Source organism: Drosophila sulfurigaster, chromosome 3 (genome assembly GCF_023558435.1).
Source record: "Drosophila sulfurigaster albostrigata strain 15112-1811.04 chromosome 3, ASM2355843v2, whole genome shotgun sequence".
Taxonomy (NCBI): Eukaryota; Metazoa; Arthropoda; class Insecta; order Diptera; family Drosophilidae; genus Drosophila; species Drosophila sulfurigaster.
This window is the reverse complement of record NC_084883.1, coordinates 30,131,386-30,154,117: the sequence shown is the minus strand read 5'-3', so window position 1 is coordinate 30,154,117 and position 22,732 is coordinate 30,131,386. Positions and strand designations below refer to the sequence as shown.

Genomic DNA, 22,732 nt, shown 5'->3' with positions numbered 1-22,732 from the left:
CGATGATATTTTTATATACCATTTTTTTCAATGCCATAAACTGTGCATTGATTGAATCTTGCATATATTGACCATGCTTTGATAAATTCTTATTTCCTTTGTTTTCGAAATTAATATTTTAATGTAAAATGGTTCTAAAGCTACTCCTTTTTCAGCTCTTAAAAACGACTTCTTATATAATAACTTCTGTAAATTCTTCTCACATTCAAAGTGTATTCTTATAAAAATTATAAATAAAACAAATTGTATGATCCCAATTCATAAAATAAAAAAAAAATTATGTTTGATATATCCAATAATTTGGCAAAAAGGTTTTAGAAATGCCTCTCAATCATAGTGCATAAATACCAAGCATAAAGAGCACATTAAGTATACGCACCTCACGCTTCTCGCCAGCGCGTTCGTTGAGCAAAGCACGCAACAGCGGCAGCTCGTTGCTGCGATAGTTGTAATTGTCATAGTTGTGCAGCCTGGGCGGCAATGGCGCATAGTTGTTGGCACAGGTGACCTCGACATAGTGATTGGGCCGATACTCGCCATTGTCGAGCTTAACGGTGACGCGTTTGGTGGGGCACAGCGACTGATAGGTTACCTGCAAGGGGGAGTTGCAATTGCAGTAATAGTATAATGAGGTAAACTGCCAGTTGACTTACTCCTTCCGGGCTCGAACTGCTAACTGGTGGAGGTGGCTGAATCACGCTGCGCACGCGTCGCTTACGCACATTTTGAATGCCATATGGCAGCTGGTCGCTCAGCTCATCGGCATCCACTTTGGCCACCGCAAAGTCCTCCTCGCCCTCAAAGTCAATGCCGTCGGCATCAGTTTCCAGCTGACCTCCAGCACCAGCTCCCGTTCCTGTTTGAGTGCCAGCTGTGTGCCTGCAATTGCATATCCATAGAAATTAAGGCTTTGGCAATGAATTAGCGACGCAGCCGGAAACCGTCTGCAACCGCCTGTAAAATGCGCTTTTAGACTAACTAAAAAAACAAAAAATGCACACAAAAAAGACGAACGCTGCGAAAAATGGTAGGAAAATTCGCTTTTGACGTTTGCTATTTGCCTGCCACTAGATATTTCCATCTTTCTTCGTCTTTTTTTCTCCATTTCCACTCTTTTTTTTTTTTAGCTGGCCAACAAAAGCGCATCATTTTGCATTCAACTGCAGCAAATGCCAATGAATTTTTTAGCTTTCATTTTGCGGCGTTTGCGCCATTCGCTTCGTGGGCTTTGTCTGAACTGTCTGCAGCGAGGAGGAGTCCAACTGCTGGGCAGGGTAAATCAAGCAGGAGGCCGAAAGGGGGAGGAGGTGTGGACGCTGACACAAAGCTTGCTCCGTTACGCGACTGTCGTTGGCTGCCAGCGGATTTCCTTTTTGTCGTTGTCGATGTGCTGCTTGGCGTGCATAACCCATCCACCCACCCACACACACACACACACACAAACACACAGTTGAAGCCGCTGCAAAATGCAACCACTCAACCGCCACCGCCACCGCCACCGCCTGAACCGAGTGCTACCGCAGGGGGTCGTTTTTTGAAGCGCACTTCAGGCAGCACAACGGCTTTGATAGTTTTGTCGCAAAGTTTGCAAAAATGTTTTGAAATAAATGCTTGTGTTTAGGAATTGTTTCATTCGACCGTTTGCTCAAATTATGCTAAAAACGGGGAGCGAAGAGGTGCTTGGATTGAGAGGGGGACAGGAAATGAGAAGGAAACTCCCTAGGCAAGAGCCAGAAAAATAACTATTTGGTATTTAAAGCTTAATGCATGTTTGCTTTCAGTGCTTTGACCATAATTGAGTGACATTTTGCTGTTTCAAAATCAAGAGAGAAAATACGATTTTTAAGAAATTTAAATCGACTAACACAGTGGCTTTGATTAAATTGATTAAATGTATATAAATACTTTAATTGATACAGATATATTATATATACAGTCATTCCTTAAACTCTTTAACAACAATCTAAAAAAGAGTTTTACTATAAATAATTTCATTGAAATATTTGTAGGTGCCGGTATGTGTGATATTATATATTTACAAATTTTAAAGAAACTACCTAATTATTCCAAATGCACTAAAATTTGTTTAGGTATTTCCTAATTTTTATTAGGAATTTTTAGAGGCATCTACTTGTGATAATTATTGAAGTATTTGTTAGTAACTATTCTATTATTTTCTTACTTTCTTCATAACAATCACTTCTTATTCATAGCGTATTCAATTGTCGTCATAGTTTCATATTTATAAAAAAATGCTGATAACATTTTCGCTAGTTTGCTGTCTTTTGTCTTCGTCAGTTTTATTTTCGCAGTTGTTGTCGTGGTTGTTGTTGTTCTTTTTGTTGTTAGCTGACTTTGGCTTGGTCCCGCATTTCGTAATCTTTGGCATAGAAATCGCCTGATCCTTCTAAGCTTGATCTGCCAAACAAAGCCGAAATAGCAACGAAAAGAGAGAGGAGACGATAGAGAGGGAGATAGAGAGAATCAGCTTAACTGCTTACGTCAGTGTTGAAGGTCTGGGATTTAGTTGATATGCAGAACAGAGTAAAGGAGGAGCAGAAGGAGGAGGATGAAGAGGGTGAGGAGAAGCAAATCCAGCTGGTTGGTTGCTCATTGTTAGCTGCTATCATATTTTGGGCACATTGAGGAATGTGACAAAGTCAACGAGCTGCATGAATGCAACTCACAAACACCCAAACACACTCAAACACTCATTCACTTGGACACTCGAAATTTGTGTCGTTTTGTGTGCGCTCAGTGAAAACTGAAAACTGAACACACTGAATGCTAAAAGTGATGCTGATGCTGATGCCTACCTTGGCTTGTGGCTGCTTCGACTGTTGCGTGGCAAATGTTCTCCATCTCGTTCTCGCTCTGCTTCGGATGCTGCTTGCCACACATTGTTGTCGTAGTCGTTGTTGTTGTTGTTGTTACTGTTGCTTGTGTCCTGTGCTGTGGCAAACAGGCCCACACCTTGCCACATCGCTGTATTTAGGTCTGGCAATTGCAGTAGGAAGTCATTCCTTGCTGCCTCTGGATCATCAACAAATTGTTGCAGTCGTTGTTGTTGTTGGAGTTGTTGTTGTTGCTGTATGCTCTGGGGATTTCCGTATAGTTTTTGCTGCGGCAACTGCCATTTGGCCAACGCTTTGTTGTAGTTATAGTTGTCATTGTTGTCGTCATCGTCAACATTGTTGTCCTTGCTATCAGCGATGCCATCGTCGTCGTCATCGTCTACGTCGTTGTTGCTGTTATCGTTGTTGTTGCTGTTGCTGTTTCTGCTGTAGTAGCTGTTGTATCTATTGTCTTGGTGTGTTGCCGTCGCTGTCAAGGATTCATCGCAGGCCAATGCGAGTGTTGTTCGCCTCGTTGAGCCACCAAATCGGGCAGCAACAATGGCAACCAGCAGCAGCTGCAGATAAAAACAATAACAAACAAATGATAACAGTTAATCACATTGAGAGAAAGAGAGAGAGAGAGAGAGAGAGAGAGAGAGAGAGAGAAAAACTTCTGTCTATCTGCACAATTAGTTGATGATTGTGTTTGAAGGTTGCTCAACGGTTGCCACTCAACCGTTGAGACTCAACCCTCAAGCCACGTCACTAATTCCGAGTTAAAATCTCATAGGCATTTGATGGATAACTAAATGAAAGAAAAAGCAACGAGGAAAACTTTCGTTTTCCCCTTAGAAAACTTCAATTCCCGTTTGGACGTTGACAACAATCAATGCGACGGCATAATGTCAAAACCAAAAAAGGACCCAAAGCCGAAAGCCGAAAGCCAAAGCCAAAACCGAACCCAAACAAGTTCTCTCTAAAACTTTCGAGTCTAGGCTGCTGCCACACTGAGTGTGTGTTGCACGCTGCTATTTACTGCTAGTTCGGACATGAAAGTTTGCCACTTCCATCCCCATCTCTGTGTCAACCTGTCTGTGACAGTCGCCTCTTCCTCGCTCGCTGACTGGCTTTCATTATGTGGTCTTGTCTCTGGCCGGGTCTGGGTCTTTAACTGTGCCCCTAGTCAAATGGAGCCATCGCGACGCGTCATCGCATTTTGGAGTTCCATGCTGAATGCTGACAATGCCACACTAGACGATAATATGCCGCACGCGCAACACATTTCTCCTACACACAAAGATATAGTAGTTTAGGCATACATATGTACATACATATTATATACTTTATAGGTATGTGCACTCCTATAATTCGGCACACATTCATAATAGGCACACGATACGTGACCAAATAGTTGGCGCCCAAAAATATAAAAAATGTGCTCTAAACAAAGCGTTGGCAAACGCTCCCAGAGACTTATTGTGTAATCATTGAATATTTGCCTAGACTAACTAACTAAGCGTGTTAGGTTCTCTCCTAGTTTATTAACTATGCAAATTTAATAATCATACTAGTACGAATTTTAAGTTAAATATATTTAGGCAAAGAATATATGTAATGAAATTGACTAGAATTTTAAGTTAAATATACTTTAGGAATAAACAAATTAAGCTCAAATAAGTTGATATCATATATTTAACATTTATTCATGAGGCTTCTATGATAATCAAATTTAAACGTAAGGCAATAACAATTAAGGATGAAATATAATATATCATTGTATAAAAATATTAATCAAGAAGATTCTACATATATTCAATAAAGTATATAAAATAGAACACTAATATACAAGAATGTATTATAAATATAAAATATTAAATATATTAATTTAAAAATGAAAAAAAAAAATATTAGCTCAATGATGTGCACAGGGTCAAAAATAATCTCATAAATTTGCCTTTTTTCAGTTGTTTAGTTTCAGTAGTTAAATATTGCATAATTAACGTTAATGATTTTTGCACGCATCTATTGAAGACCTGAACTTAACCTTTTTGCGCGTGCAGATAGTAACTTCCTGTAAGAAGATATACTTCTATTCGTAATCATCCTGTATTATATTTTACACATGTCTCAATCAAACTAAGCGCCATCAAGTTAAAGGATGGTTATAAAAACTTTGCTGTTTACATGAAATGCAAGTTTCATGTTTTGCTGCGGATAAGCATTAATCTATTACAGTCTAATATATTCCAAAATTATCTTTGAATGAAACAAGTATTAGATGTATTATATAACAAAGTTGAGGTCCTACTTTGTCCACGAACTCTGGGCTCGAGGTTGTATCTATCATAAGAAGCTCATTGACTTTTAGTAAGTCTAAATTGTAGGTATAAACCGCAAGAACACGCAGCAATACGACGAGTATAAATCTGCCACTTTAGTAGACAACACACACACACACACACAGACACGTAGATGCCCTATGAAAGTGTCTGTGTGTGTGTGTGTAAGTTGGTAGTAAGTATTTCTTGTTCTTGTGGATTTATAAGATTTCTTTTATGTCTGTTGCTGTGGCATTTGCCGTCGCCTATCGTTCTCACAGTGCCTACCGCAAAACTTCTTTCATTTGCGCCTTTTGCCGCAGTAAGAAGCAACCAACCCCTGCCACAGGCCTCAGGCTGCATGCCCCATGTCTCATGCCCCCATGTTTGGGGCAAGTTTGTCAAACTATTTGTATGGAATTCACAATTTCTGTTGATGAAGTTTCACAGAAGCCTCTCGCTGGCTTACGATGGCCGCGTGATCTGCGTGAACAAGTGTTTATGGAATTGAATACTTTGGAATACTTTGGGGGTCAGGGATGTCTGGAGAAGGCGCCACCAGCTCAACACAATGGCTGTGTGACTCGCTTTTGGCCCTGCTTTTGCAGGTTTTGGTCTTACAGGTGGCTTTTGTCTTAGTTGCGGGCATCTTTGCTTGATTTAAACTTGTCAGCATAAGCCGATTCTTTTTTGGGTCAACAGAGACAGAAATAAAATAAAAAAATTGAAAGGAATAAAGTAAAAGGTCATGTAAGCCAAAGTGCAACTTGGTACAAATCCTTGCCACACGCTTGTGGCTTGCTACGTTTTTCGCACTGTGATTAAAGCCCTTTTCTTTTTTGCAGACTGTTAATCAATTTTATGGCATTAAGTTTAAATATTAATTCTATTGTAAAGTGCGCAGACAACAAAAAAATCTTGGCATAATTAATTCTCTTTTAAGCTAGCATAAAAAATGTATATATTTTTATTTGCCCACAACTTTTTTTGAGCACATTTAATGAACATTAATTAAATAAATGATTGGACATTGCGTGTGTGCATGTTTTACAATTGCACCACGTGTCAAGGACAATTGAAATTATAATTTCATAATTTATTAGCGCATGTTTGCAAATACTTTTTATTTGTGTTTCGCTTTTTCCACGATTTATGCTCACTTTTTGTCGCTTTTTCGAAACTGTTGTTTGCATTTACGGTTCATACTGTGTAAACAAAGCTTGACGACGAGCGTAATGGACTAATAAAAAGCTGATGATGGGCAAGACAAGTGCTCTATTATTTATAAGAGAATCCGGCTGAGAAAAGTCTGTTTTTTGTCTGTCTGTCGTATGTTGTGAAGAATTGAGTTGGTCACAAGGCTGTTTATATAAAGTATGTAAAAGCATTTATATACCATTTATAGAGTCTCTGATTGCATATCTATTTACTTTAATTATGTGAAAACGGTTTTTAAAGTCTCTTTTTATTTTTGTCATGTTTTATCAGATTGTTTTTGCAATGAAAGCTCGATTTTTTCTCCTCTCTCTAAATTATTTTGTCTGGCATTTCATATTTATACAAAGTGCAATGCCCAGGAACTAAAAGAAAAGTTGTTGGTAATAAAATGACAGAGAACAACTCAAAGAGTTGGTAATATCCATGGGGGAAATTATTTGGATACCCTGTAAATGTCAGAGACAAATTGAGAAAAACATATATAGTTTATAAATACATAAAATACATTCAAAGATTGGCTCAAAAGTGTTTAGGCGCAAACTATAAATTTTTGCTAATTGAACATATATATGAAATGCATATATTTAACTAACTATTCTAGGGTATTATGTAGTCAGTCGTAGCTTAACGAACATTTTATGGGAATTTTTTTGGTGCTGCCATTCAATTACATTTTCAATCAAACAACAATCCACACGGCAATGTTCAACTGTCGACACACGCTCACACACAGACACCGCAAACATATGCAGTGTATCGATATGTAAATGTGTGTGTGCGTTTGTGTCTGCCATGTTTGTGTGCATGTGTTTGTGTGTTGCATAAATTTGTGACCTTTGAGTTTTCAATTGAATTTTGTTCACGGCAGCAATTGTTCGAACAAAACTTTGTCCTTACACCAAAAGCGCAAAAACAAGCAACAATATTCACACACACACACACAGACACCCACGCTTATTCCCACACACACATATATAGAAGCACACACTCAGTAGCAATTTGCATGCATTGTTAGGAGTGAGAGAGGGATTTCCCAACTCTCAACAAAACAAAAAAAAGTAAATATGAAACGAAACGAAACAAACAAAACAAAAAAAAAAAAACATCATCTAAAACATGAAAATTTTACATTGCTCTTTTCGATTTGTTTTAATTGTTGCACTTGTTGTTGCCGTTGATGTTGTTGCTATTGTTGTTGTTCCGGCTGTGTGTTGTTTTGGGCAATACATGCGGCTGGCCTGCCGATTATTGCCAATTGTCAAATATTAGTTTTTGTTATGGTTTCATCAGAGAGCGCATTCATGCCGATTTTAATTAATTTCAAAGTTTACCAATTTCAAAAGTTGCTACAACTTCTGCTGCTTGTTTTTTTTTTGTGTACTGTTATTTTTTAATGTTCATGTTTTGTTTTTCGTTGTGCTTGAATGTGTTGAAAGGTCAATTTGCCATTTATATATTGTTATTTAAGAGAATGCCAAACGAATTTATAATGGAGTAAGAATTTATAATGGAGTAAGCAATGCAGTGAGAATTGTTGATAGAATCTTTTGAACTGCATCACTAAAATGTGGTTGGCTATATGAATTTTAAGATGTGAGTAGACGAAGCTTTTTGCCACAAGTTAGCTTCACTTTCTGCTATATAGTTTTTCAGTCTGACCCTCAAAAAACCAAACAAGAACCGAGGTTATTGTTTTAATACGCTTTCGAAACTTTCTTTCATTATGGCGACTGGGGAAAGCTAACAAAAAGTGCTTCACATGATGCTTCAACTTGTTTAACAGGGAACAGGTCATAAAGTGGAGCTTATTTGAGTCGCAGTAGTCTGAGAGGGACGAAGAAGGTCTTTTGCATGTTACGCATACGCCACGTGCACCTTTGCCTGATATTGAGCGCGTTTATTTGCCTTTGTTCTCTAGCGTGTTGCTACTCTGCGTTGCTTTACCTTACGCTTGTTAAGCTGTTAATAACCCAACCTCCAACCTCCAACATCCAGCACATATTCGTGTGTATTAGTTGTTTACGCTCTACACACACGCACCTGCAAGTACTAAGTCATTTTAAGTCTTTGAGCTTTCTGCTGCAGGTATATTTAATGCAACAATTAGTGGATAATTTTGGCTTCCACCTGTTAGCCCAGTTGATGCTCTTTTTACGATCCGGCTTCAACTTGAGCTGCGTCTCGCAACATATTGCCACAAGGCAAATTTATGGCGACAACTTGGCTGATCTGCAGGACTTGTGAGGCATTTACAGAGCACTTGCTTCCAATTAACATTTATCAATTGCTGTTCAAGCAATCTCTGAATAAATTGGTTGTTGGCCAAGAGTCAATATTGACCACAAAAAACGCGCAATCCTTGCTATTCTTTGTGAAAAACATTCGAGTAATGCTGCGAGCGCAAACCAATTATAGAAGCCGCAAATTAGACGGAGAAACAAACTCATTAGCATAGAAATCAATTATTTGATTTGCCAATTTAATTTGGTACTAAATGAGTTTGCAATCATTTTAGCTGTAAATTTATATTTGAAATATTAAAGTCCACAATTTACCACATTATTTACTTTGTGCTTAGTTTGAAAATAATGTGTTTTAATTAATATTTAACTAGATGTTTTAATTGGGAAGAGTTAAGTTAATTTGTTATAGGTAAATTATAAATTTATCAAAATTAGAATTTTGCTTGCAACTTACAATTTGATGTGAGGTACTATGGTTTTATAGAAAATATGAATGTGGCAGTAGTTTTGCATCGATGAGGTTGAGAATCGATAACACATTGTTTATCGATACCATCAAACACATCAATGAGCAGGAAGTTTAAAAAAACATATTTAGTACAAATGAACAGAGCTCCAATGGCTTTTGGTTAATATGAACTGAACGCATGAAGATCTTTGAACTGTAGTCAGAAAAAGTAAATCCTTGACTGGGAGCTTTACGACGGCGTTTTAATTTACTCTAAACCTAAACATTATCCTTACATTATTCTTAAAATTTTTAAATAAATGTGTGATTATTTGCGATTTGCACAGTAATAAACAGCCTGCTAGATTTAAGTATTTTAGTTACGCGGCGTGTTCTTCGATTTGTTGAGCACTACTTTGATTTCTTTATTGATTTATATAAAGCATATATACATACATGTATTACGCGTGTGGAAGTGTGTGGGTGTGATGTGTGATGCATGCAACAAGTGACATTACCAGCAGAGTATGTGCTGCCATCAATGTATTTGTATGCAAATGCAGACACTCAACATGTGTGGCATTTCACTGCACCGCATTTACTTACAACAAAACGACGACTCCACTTGGCGCCCCTCCGCAAATCAGTTTATTGGCATGCAACTGTGTGTGTGTCGTGTGTGTGTTTGACTCAAGCATATTGAAATTGTTGCCATAGCAGACGTAATCCTTGCCACAGCATCAGCATCACAGTTCAAAACATGAAAAGGCCAAGGCGAAAGCCAAAGCCAAAGCAAAAGCAAAGCAAACGCGTTGCGTCAGGCGACAAAAATGTAATAAACGCCAAGCGAAAATATTTGTCAAATCAATTTCAATGTAGTATAGTGTTCTTGTCAAGGGCAACCAAAAATTGAATAAGTTAACCGGCAACCAGCTCTAAGGCCGCAATCTTTTGCCGATTTTCTATTTTATATGCATTTATTTTGCCTTTTGGCCTACACACACATACGAAAACACCCACGCAACATACACATACACACGCACCCACACACACACACATGGCTAACACATTTTGTTGAGCGAGTCTTGGGCGAAAGTTTTTAAGGTTGCGTCGACAAATAAATGACACTTGAAGCCATTCATGGGGCCAATACTCTCCCAATGGGACTATCAATATATTGTGAAGAGTTGAGCTTGTTAGAGTAAGTGTTGATCTCATCAGAGTGGAACTCGAAAGCTGAATTTGCTTTGCTTTTTAGCTGGCATTTAGCATTTACTCACTGCTCTAGTTGATATTTGATATGGTAATTGCTTTTAATTAATTAAAATAATATGGTAATTGGCTTCAATGTATTAGCTTGCATAAGCTTGTTACTTTATTTAGGCAATTACTAGAAAAATTATCAGGAATTACAATCATATTAACGCCACAAAATTTAAGCATTAGTTTTGTGGTTACGTTTTAGTAAATATTAATTTTGTATGAAATACAATTATTAGCTATTATCTTTGTGATTAGATTTTATTTATTAGAAAATAATATTTAATAGCATGAGTTTTATTTGTGCAAATTTCGGCAATTCTTGTACTAAATATCAACTTAAATATGACATTTAAATTAATTTCTAAGGCAATTTAATTGAATATTTTATTAATTATTTAGTTTATAATTTAATAATATGAATTTTTTGCTCCTAACTTTAGTAATTTGATTTCCAAAAATAAACTCATTCAATAAGTTAAAACAATTTCTAATAGAACCTCAATGTACTTTAAAATATTTAAGATAATTATTAACTATTTAAATATCACTTCTATTTTAGAGTATCATGAAATCGGCTTCAACCAACACATTTTTTGACCAAACACTTTATGTGCGACGCAGAATTTATTTTTTATTTCATTTGTGATATGCGTGTATTTCTTTCTTATTTGCAATTTTTGCCCCTTTGCGACGAGACAGCGCGCCTAACGGGAATATAACAAGACAGTGTGACAGCATACACACAGAACCTAACTGTGTGTGTATGTGTGTGTGTAAAATATTATTGAAGACACTGTTGATAGACGGCGCATTGGGGCCGTTTGCTTCAGCATTGTGTGCGACATGTTTTGATTGAGGTATACCGCAATAACAATAGCAACAACAACAGCAACAACAACAATAGCGCACAACATCAGTAACGATATCAACAACAACGACAACAACAAGCGGCAACAAATCTTGCGAAATCTTCACTTATTTATTAAATTTAGTGCCCCTTTTTTTTGTGTGCTTGTGTGTGTTGGTTGCTAAGGGAAAACGACGACGCCGTGAAGTAGGCAACGATAAATTGCGTTAAAGGTGGCCAAGTAAAAGGGCTGACATACAAATTAAAGTTGACCAACTGTCAACGGCCTGAGGCAAACAGCTCAAGTGCTGACGAGCTGCCGCACGGGTGGTAGACGGAGACGAAGGAGCTGAGACTGTGTTATAAATTCGCATTAAAATATGTCAAAATGACAAAAGTCTGTCGCAACGTTGGCTGCTTCTTCGTTATTATAAAGCACAGAGAGAGACAGAGAGGGAGAGAGAGAGAGGTGGTTTTGTGTTAAGGGGAAGATTTTCATAATTTGTGCACACAATACAATGCCATCGCCTCACTTCCTGTTGACTCAGTTGGGTGGCTCTGTGGCTGTGATTGCTTTTAGCCGAGGGTTTTTGTTGGTGACAAATTGATGCTTTGACATTGGCACAATGCAAAAGTTTAATCTCTCATTGATTAAGTTAAGTTCCCTTTGAGTTTTGTTGAGTGTCGCTTAGAGCATTGAGTACTCAATATATAGTATATTATATATACTAAATGTATGTAAACATAGACAAATAGCAGTAATTGTACTTCTGTCTTTAGACTCCCTCTTTTTTTTTGTATTGTTGTGTGTGTTTTGTTTCTTTTGCTCATGGGCATTATATAACTTTTGTTTTTGGGATTTACGAGTAGAGAGAAGAAATTTCTGTTCAGTTTGTCTCGAATTCGTTCTCATACTCATATGAGCATTTCAATCAGAAGACCACAAATTTTGGTCGAGAGTTTCCGGAACTTTTGTTGCTCTGCGCAGCTGTCGCAATGTGACAAACAATTTTTGCAATTACACTTTTGGCAATTTGCGAACAAATTTTTAGACAGAGACAGTAACAATTGTTGACATTATTTTTTGGTCCTGCCTCCTCTATACATATTTGTTAGATAGCAGTTTGCTGCATCTTCATTTTTGATGGCCCAAAGTTTCCTTCCAGGCGTTGACAGTAATAAATATCATGTGCATTTCAGCATTTCCGCTGTCTCTCAATTTATGGCTCATCCCAGTTTTCCGACTCATACAATTGAAATTCTTTGTGTGGCATATGTGATGAGTACACTACGATGTACAATAGTTTGTTGTTTGTTGCGCTTCAAGTGTTGCACACAAATTTGTCCTCTGCTCCACATGACAATTGCTCTAGCATTTTGCTCGAAAAATGCATCGAGCTGTGCTAATTTCCTGTCTGGATTTCTTTTCGTATTTTTTTTTTGTTGTTGTCCTCTTTTCATTTGTAGTCCTAACTAATGTTTGCTGCTCAAACCGCATTTACCACAAATTGCAGCCTGAATTTCTTTGGCAATTGCCTTTGAGAAATTTTGTGCATTTACTGCGCCGAATTACTTATACGACTGACCATCTGATTGTGATGAAGTTTTTCAGCAAAATGAGGCTTATTTTTCGACATTGATTGCAACGCAATTCTGGTTGATTGTGAGGGAGAATTGGAATTACTTGTTGAAGCTTTAAGTTATTGACTGCAATATGATATTTGTACTGTGCATTTAATATATGGAATTACTATTAATATCTGTCAAAAACAAATACGATAATAATAGAATTTACTATCAATTGAATAGAATAATCCGTACGTATACTTAATATTTTGCCAATTGAGCAGTCAAACATGACAGGTGGTTTATTCACTTTGCTGTCTTTGCTCTTCGATTCGTGGAAATCTTACAATATTATTTGGATTTTATTGTGTGCCTCGTCGCCCTTGTCAAATTGTTTTGGCAGGATTTATTTTATTTGATTTGCCATTCCTTTCGACTGGTCAACAACAACAATAACAAGAAAAATAATCACACTTTAAGACTTGGAAATAACTTTGTTTGTGGGAGGGAGATGAAAACCCTTTTCACAATGCACAAATTTGGTTTATTCCGGCTTTATGCATTGCCAGCAGGTTTCACGTTTTTGCTAAGAAGCCCCCCAAGTAGTCGTAATATACGAGAAGTATTGTGCTTAGTGTTATTTACATGCGATGCCAGTTCCAAGTACTCTGGCTACAGATACTATACGTCGTCCATATTATGCCCTCCATGTATGTATTTGTTTGTTGTATTTGTGTGTGTGCGTGTAGCTAACGGTAACTGGGCCGTTCGAGTGGCAATTTGTGCGTGCAACGAAGCGAACAGTTGCCAGCAAACACTCAAGTGAGATGGCGAGAGAGCAGAGCAACAGAGAGGGAGATAGATGGAGAGTCGAACAAAGGTGGAGTGCTTTTTTAGGATATGTTGCTGTCTATGCAAGTTGAGCGAGTGCAATTTCCAAGGTGTGTTTCAAGCAAAACTGCAGCTTAACTTTGAGAATAAACAACATAATTGTAGCTGGCGTTTATAATTTAAAGTATTAGTTAGCTAAACTGTAAGTAACACAAATAATTTGCGAGATGTCTAAAGTGTTTAATATGTAATTGAGAAAATTGCCAGTTAGAAGATAAATTATATATAGTCAGATAATATATCGAAAATAAATTACGCATCTACATTCCGAGTAAGCTAGCTAAACTGTAAGTAACATAAATATGCTGCGAGATATTTAAATTAATTCATGTGTAATTTAAAAAACTAACTGTCAGTTAGAAGCTAAAGTATAAGTTAGCTAAAATCCCTTAACCAAATTGAACATCTATGTACATTGCCAGTAACATAAATAATTTGTCAGATATCTAAACTGTATAAACTCAGCTTTAAGTTCAGTTCATACTAGCCAGATATCCACCAAAGCATTTGTTAAATTATATATATTCTATAATGGTATTTTTATGGATAAACTTTGTTTACTCCTCTCGCATGTCTTGAATACGTAGATGCAAATAAAAACTGCATAGTTGAGCAGATAACTGCGGCTAGTTGAGATTTTTGCCAGCTTTCGAAAGAAAATATTTTCGCATCCCCTCCACTACCTTCCCTTCCTGCCCTCAATTGCACCCTTGGCTTTGTTAGTGTGGCGACAGCTGCAGCTTTCAAAAAGAAAAAAATAAAGGGGGAAATTGGGAGGGAGGCGAAGGATTATTATTTTGGTCGCGAAACTTTTGTGAGGCAACGTGTTACGCAATGTTTGCGCAAAAAATATGTCAATGCCAGATCGTGGGATAATCTAAATCTTGTTAAGCAAACAATGTTAAGAAATACAATTTGCTATTTGCGCGTTTGAAGAGAATTGAAGATGAAGAAGGGGAATGCAGCTGCTCAATAAAATAATCATGAGTGCTTGGCGGAGAAAACAAATGCGCATTTAACATTCATGCGGCCACAAACGATGAGTGGCCAAAAATCAAGAGGGCAAACCAATGCAGCAATGCAAATCCTGCCAAGGATTAAACGGACAACCCAGTGGACCTTCCCCCTTTCCCCCTCTGTGCCTTGGACTATGCTTGCTTGGTCGGTTGGTTGTTTTCTTTTGCTGGCTTGCAGCACGTTATGTAAAGGCGTCCACAAAGTCATTTTACTGGGGCGGATGTTTGTGGGCAAATGAAAGGACGACAAAACTGTTGGCCAGTTGAGCTCAGCAAAGAGGGTAAATTGCGGACTACAAAATCGTTGTGGAGAAAGCGCACAATAAGGGGGGGACGAGAGTCGTGTCTGGTCGCTTAGCACGAAAAGGTCGTAAATTTCAGCTGCAGCCTTTGGACAGTTTAATTTCGATTTCCCTTTTACCCAATGGCTGCGAAAATGGCGCGTGCTGTTGCCCGAATGAAAAATGACCAAAAACGGATTCGGACTCGGAATCGGTATCGAGACTCGGATTGAGAATGGCGGAAACGAAAGCGAACAACAGCCAGGCAATATGCGAAGAAGTGCAGGGAATGGAAGAGGATAAAAGTCAGCAGAAGACAAGCATAAGTAAATGCACTGTGCTGAGCAGGATATTAAGGACATGCTTGAGTTCAACTGATGTGCAACACAATCGCACGATAAATACTATGAAATGTTAGCTGTCAACTCACATACTATAATGTATATTTAGTATATACTATGATTCAACACATAAATCCCGTAATTTCATTAACACTTACGCACGTGAGTGTCCTGTGCGTGTCCTTTTGAGTGTGCTAACAATGCCTGTCGGCGCGCTTGAAAGCTTCATGACATTCAAATTAGTTTCGTGATTTAGCAATTTATTTTGATTTTCATACACACAGCTCAGGCTGAAATTATTTACATTTTACTCAATGCTCTAATTGCTGCCTTTAGCCAAAAAACTGTCAAAGTAGCGAGCGAAACTAATTCAATTATAAGCGTAGCTTTACCCTGTAAACAAGAGCCAAAAACTGAGGGGCAATTTTAATAATATACAACTCAATACTGAGCAAATACTAAGTTGACTTAGTGGAATAAATAATAATTTCATTCTATTGAATTAATAATGAGAATTAAATTATAAAGACAATTATTATATTCACGAGTGTTTTGCAAACTTCAATCCATAAATAAATAACAAATTTATTTATCAACATTTTCAGAGGAACGTAAACTGCATACCCTCTTTTCTCGCTTGCTTGCCGTCAATTTTCTCAGCTTTAAGTGTATACAGAATAAATGTATATGAAATGCATTGTCATTGCGTTTTAATTAATTACAGCTTAAAGCGTTAATCAAGCCAAGGAATGCTGCTGAGTGTTGGCCAACTATGAAGTTGTTTATTGCCTGCCGACGACTGCGTTCAACTAATCGCATAAAAGGCTATATTACGCATACGCAGTGTGCTGTGCGGTAAGAAAAGGAAAAGCAACTTCTAAATAATAATAATAAAAGGGAAAAATTTCCGGATAAAGGCTCGGCGGTATATTCATACGAGTAGCATACGATATAATACAATATAATATAATATCAATCAGAAGCAAAATATGAGGCATAGCACGTGCGGCTAAGCAAACGGAAATTTGACTCAAATGAAAATGAATGAATTTATCTGCAAATGAAGAGAAGACCGAACTCTGTGCGACTGTTTGTTGTCTCTCTGTCTGTGTGTATGCAAGTGTGTGTGCCAGTGTGTGTGTGTGTGTGTTATGTCAGATTATATAGCTCGGCTCACAAAGCGTCACATATGAAATTGCGGTGCGTGATTTTGATTTATAAATAATATAATAGGAGTGTACTCGTACATTTTTATGTGCTGCTCGTTTTGCAAGGGTTTCAAACGGAATTCGTAAAAATATTTGTGTGCTGCCATTGCTGCAAATTGTTGATATGCTTGCTTATAGAGTAGCACAAGTTCTTGCATTATTAAGTGACACATGTGTACCGTTAGTTTCAAGTTTGGCAAACGAAATTTCCATGCACTAGGTTCAATTTGTCAATGCGTTTTGATAGTTTCTCTCCTTTTGCAGAGTATACATGCTTCGGTCAATATTATGTTCAGCATTTTATGTCAAACTGTCCCACAGTTAGTCGCACAGTCGCTGCTCGCTGTTCGTGTTGGCAGGCATATAAAAACCTTTACTGTCTCTCTGCCTGCGTCACAAACAATAAGCCAGAGTTCTGGGCGGCTTTTCAGCCTGTCCTAACTCATTTTAGTGGCAGCTAAAAATTTTGTTTGTCAATAAAATACATAACAAAAATAAAAAAGGGTCAAGTGGGCTGGCAACACATATAAATATGCTGTATATATATGGACTGAACAGCATAAATGTTTATGCTTATGTGGCCCCCAACACACACGCAAATTGTTTAAGAAATGCGTGTGAGCAGGCACACAACTGGATATATTTATGGGTAAAACAAAGATCGAATACTCCGCTACACTATTTACCAAATAAGCAATATGATTCGGCTTTTACTTCGCATAAAAATTTTTCGTTTTCGTTTTTTTGTTATATTTACAATCTGACATCAAATGCCAATATTGATATTAAAGAAAATTTTAATTTTAATTGAAAATTTCAATAGATTTTAAATCTTTTGCTTGTCAAATTCCGTGCCAGCTCTCATTTACATATCTGATTTTTGCACAAAAAAATATGTAGAAATGTGTGTGTATTGAGATTAAGGATAATTGATTGAATATGTGACGTTAGCCACTGTTTTTTATTTTATTAATAATTATCTTTGCACTGCTGTTATTCTTTTGAATGCCATTGCATTAAATTAATTTATAATAAATTGATTAAATCAACAGCCCGAGAACAGGGAAGCAAATACTGTATGCAAACAATGAATCAAATTGAGGGCTTTAAATTTAAATAATTGCAAATTGCAAATGCAGAAAAGTAGCTGCTGGAATAATTTGTTATGTCTCTTCGTGTAAAATTTTGGCTAGTTCCGCATTAAAACTAATTAAATGTTGTAACTAAATTTCAATTAAGATAATTGAGTGCAAACTAAAATAATATTCATTGAAATGAAATTACCCAAAATGAGCGGCAAATGTGAGATGAGATTGATCAGCATACATATATGCACGTAACTCGTTGCCAAATATTTATTCAATACATTAGGACCAACATAACGTATACGTAATGTATGTGTATATTTGTTGTCATTATGTGTAATTCAATTTGGTTTTTTTTTCTTATTTGTTTTGTTTTGTGAACTCGTCGTAATCAGCTGTTTTGTGCGTGTTCATTAAATATCGGAAATATGTTCGGTTGGGTAAAACCAATTTCCATTCAAATAATTATGTGATTGATGTGCGCTAATTAAGTTGATATAATTTTTGGTCTTTGTCTCGAAATTGACTGGTAAAACCAAAAGGCTACTGTTACACTTTTGGGGTTTATGGCAACGCGTTGATTTTCCATAAACCTGCTTTGTGTGATTCAAGACCACCACACACATTAATTAGTGTGTAAATAAAGAACAGAGCCTAGAATTAGGCGCTCAGCTTTCAGTTGTGGTCGCCGCTGCTCACTTTCTTCGACCTCGTCTGGCTGCCTGCGGTTATATTGCGATTTAAATGGCAATTTGAACATTTTCAAATTATTTGCTCAAAAGTTTTTCGATTAACCTGCTCAGCCGTAGCCATTTGTCGAGCCCTACAAACAAGGCCGAACAACTATTATGGCAAACAGGCGACAGCCATGAAGATGACTTGGGCTATCAGCCACAACAATATATACAGTACACAGAGGGCAGAGAGTTTTTGGCCAAAAAGCTGAAAGCTTTACTTGCGACTACACAGTGAAATTTGTGGCCGCTCTTGTGGCTGGCATTTTATGAGTGAACTTTTAATGATTTACGACCATATTGCCACACACACATTGCTCTGCCTCTGACTCTGCTGCTGCTGCTGCTGCTCTCTGAAAGTTGCAACAACTTGTTAAGGGGTTGTCAGCTTCAAATGCTGCTACATTCCATTGCGAACAATCAAAAGTGCGCCAATGACACTAGCTTATGCTGTCAATAGATGAAGAAGAATGCTTAGTAAAAAAAATATGTTATTTTTTTAAGGTAAGATTGTCCCTTTGGAATCATAATGAACTTTTGAACTAATAATATTATTGAAACAATATATCACAGTCTATTAGAATAAATTAATTTTTAATAGATTAAATAAAAGCAAAAATAATGAACCAATTATCGGCTTTAAGATGTTGCTGCAAATCTCTAAAAATAATAAATATAATAATTAAGTTTTTAAATGGGATCTCTTATATATTCTAATAAATAAAAAAAAGAGCGGGATACGATGCCAAAATATGTAGCATAAAAGAGTATTTATAGTAAGACAAAGATTTTGTTGAAATACAAATATAAATAATTACTAATGTGTAAAGTAAATGAATAAATGTGTTTAATTCAAAAATCATTTCTATATATAGTTTGGGTGAAATTGATGCATAAATAGGCATCTTTAAAAGCGCATTTTAGCACCAAGTTCGTTAAATTTTTTTTTGCAGACTTCGCAGCTGATTTAATATTTTGGGCTATATTTATTAATAAATAAATAACTTTAAAACAAATTTGAAGTCAAAAATAAGATAAAAAATATTTGTTTGTTAAAAACACGAAAACAATTCAAAAATTTAATCTAAATATTTTAGATGCTACTAACTCGTAAGACGCATTTTAGCACAAGGCTTTGTTAAAATATTTACTGAAAACTTAGCACAATTCAAAAATCTATGCTAGGGACTTAGTGACAGTTGATTAAATATTTTAGACGATATTGCCAAAATTCATAATCTGTGTGATTTCGTCTGCTTTCTAAGCTTTCGATGACACTTTCAGCTGGTATCATGACCTAGACGCTTGTGAACAACGAAATTTCAGCTGCCAATGATGCAGAGCCGTCAACGACGAAGAAATTGAAGCTGATAGAAGGGAAAGGAGAGTGGAGAGCTAGAGCAGAAGCGGGTGTAGTTGTTGTAGATGTTGAATCTCTATGACTTTTATTGTCAGCATTGAGGCTCAAAAATGGGATTTGCAGCAATAAAACATGAGTTAAGTCGCCGTCGCCGGTTGCAGAGCGAGTCAGGGGGGCATTAATAGCAAAAGCCTGTCATATTGCTGCCAGCAGACAAAGGAGGGATGGATGGAGGGAGGGAGAAGAAGTACTCGGTGGGGGAAGTGATGGCAATTCACAGTTATGCGAGTGTTTGTCATTCGAGTTTTTGGTATAGGATTCGAAAGACTCGACCCGGTGTTGATTGAAATTTATGATTGGGGTCTGGCATCTTTAGCAATAGCAAAGTGTCATTATTATTGTTGTGATTGTTGTCGTTGTTTGTGTTGTTGCTGGCGATCGCCTTGTCGTCTGTGTTGCCGCCCAGAAGCGGAAACAGCGCCCGCCATTGCTGGGCGCCATTTCGCTTTGTCGCGCGCATCAGTTTTATGGCAAACGGAAGTTCGCGTGTTATTTATGACTGTACAACCGAACGAGCCTCTTCTCTCCCTGTGTATGTGTGTGTGTGTGTGTGTGAGCGTCTGCTCAATTATGTTTCAATGCGATGGATTTCGCTTTGGATTTTCGTTTATTTAATAGCTTATTACGGTGCAAAAGCCTGTGCAAAACCCAATTAAATGTGACACATCTGCCTTTGACCCCAAACTCACATGTGGCGTGATTTTGATATATGTAGGTCGATATTGTATATATGTGTATTTATGTATATATGTGGTTGGGGGAATAATCAATTGTTGGCGATCAAACGTAACTTTAATTTATTATGCTCAGCTTGACTGTGTTTCACTTCTGATGGCACTCTCTTGATTTCCTCCTCCGCTCGATGTCCTGTCAATTCCTTGAGCATTTCAATGCTATGATAATTGACCTTTACAAACGACTTGGCCAACCCCACAATTAGTCCGGCATAATGATGCATCATTATGACCGTAATACATCAAGCAAGCAGTTGTTGACTTTGCTTTCTCTATTTGGTTCTCTGGCTGGCCTCTTGCGGTTTTATTTTGCCTCGCAGCTTTAATGAGCATAAATCATCACGAAGTCAGACAAGTCACTAATACGACTGGCTGACTGACTTGGCATGGCATCGCATGGCGTGGCCTACTCTGCGTATGCGTAATATGATAAATATTTAAGACAACTCGCATTGCTGTCAAACTAACTTAGTGTATGTGCTCGGTTTTGCGGGCTTGACAAATGCAAATTTAAATGCGACATGCAAATGACAAGTGCGAGCGAGATAGTTGACAGCAGGCCGTACCGGAAGGACATCGAGAGGGGAGTAAACACTTGCTTATTTATTTGAAAGCATTTCTCCAAAAAAAAAAATACATAATTATACCCTATAATTTAAGTAGAAATAGAGTTGTTTGTTTAGTAAAGTTTTGTTGCTCTTTTGTTTTAGTATGAATACAATTTAAATTATCCAAGTCTTGTAAGAGTAATTTTCCCTATTCAATTTCTGTAGTGTAATTTTTATTTCTTTTATATTTGATTTTAAATATTAGAGTAATATGAATATTAGCTAAAATTTAAATTCCATATTGATTTACCAAAATTACAAATTTGTTTAGTTAGTAAATAAAATTCAATTCAAAAATTGAGTATCTGAAAGTTGTATATTCGCTATTCAATAAAAGTATTCCAAGTTGTTTAATCTCATTTCTTTTTTCGGTGCGCCTCATTTTATCAACGTGGAACTTGGCAAAATGCAAAAGCAAAAAAGTCGCAATAGCAACAGCAAGTACAACAAAAAGAAAATATAGAAGACACGCTAATAAGTCTGCAACGTGACACTTGGTCATAGAAGAAGCAGAAGCAGAAGCAGTAGAAGTAGAAGTTCGGACGGACAGCCGCGGGCCGCAAATGAGATGACTCTATCGGGCGTGGCATCGGCACTAGAGAAATGGCTGACATTTTGCAGCCTCCTCCAAAGCAACCTACTCGCTATTAGTTGTTGTTGTTGTTGCTGTTGCGATGGCGAAATGTAAATAGCAGACGTGACGCCGTGAACTGCGAGCTAAATGTGACAATAAATGCCGGCGGTTATGTATAAATTGCTAAAGTGTGCGGAAAGATTTACGGTCGTCCAAACGGGCAGACTACGCTAAAGGGGATGACCGTAGAGCGTACGCGGGAGGGAGAAAGAAGAAGAAGAAGCTGTGGCTATAATAACAAACAACAAATAGGCTAGGTACTTGGCAGTCAGAAAGACAGACAACAACTATGCCAAAGCGTCAGGTGGCACTTTTAGTATGATTGCCAGGACGACAGCCGACAACGGAGAAACGGCATCTAGGCAACCACCCACAGCATCACACACCACCGCACCGCCACCGCCACCAACGCAGTCAGATAGTCAAGGAGCAGCAACAGCAACAGCTACAGCAACACTCACAATGACAGTTTGGCCAACACCAAAAACACTCAGAGTCAGTGCCCAAGTGGACAATGTCTGAGGTGAAGACTGAGATTCAGTAGCTGACTGTTGCTGCTGTTGCCATAGACGTGGCTGTTGCTGTTGCTGTGGTTGAGTACGCCGACAAGTGCAGTAGCTTTTATACGCTATAACTAAATAGAGAGCCGCAGGGAATGACAAACTATTTAAATTGATTTTTTTAGCTAATGGAAAGGGTTTAGTTATAGCTTAAATTTGATACTGCTTAAAATATACAAAATTTAAAATCTATAAATACTTTAATTTATATTATTACTATAAAAACAACAGCTAAATCATTAATTAAAAAATATCAAATATATTTACAAAAAGTAATGTTGAGCAACTGAATTTGCATTAAACATTTTTTTCACTGTAATGTAACATTATCAAACAATAAACTACAACATTTCAAATTTTCATATAATACCAAAAAGTAGAGGGTATCAAATAGTCCATCCTGCAAACTTCAACTACTTAGCTTGGCATTGAAGTGGCCATTGTTCGTTGACTGGCAGTTTTTGGCTTGCCATAACGGCT

General features: G+C 37.3%; 1 protein-coding gene across 1 annotated transcript in view; it reads right to left on the bottom strand.

Moving 5' to 3' along the window:
• LOC133840325 (probable serine/threonine-protein kinase DDB_G0278845) overlaps nucleotides 1-22,732 on the bottom strand; it is a 37,002-nt gene that overhangs the window by 870 nt on the left and 13,400 nt on the right. Inside the window, exons 2-4 of the mRNA XM_062272097.1 lie at nucleotides 2,817-3,412; nucleotides 654-879; nucleotides 380-592 (exon numbers count right to left, since the gene is read on the bottom strand). Of these exons, the coding sequence (XP_062128081.1) occupies nucleotides 380-592; nucleotides 654-879; nucleotides 2,817-3,412 (1,035 nt within the window). The remainder of the gene's footprint in view (nucleotides 1-379; nucleotides 593-653; nucleotides 880-2,816; nucleotides 3,413-22,732) is intronic.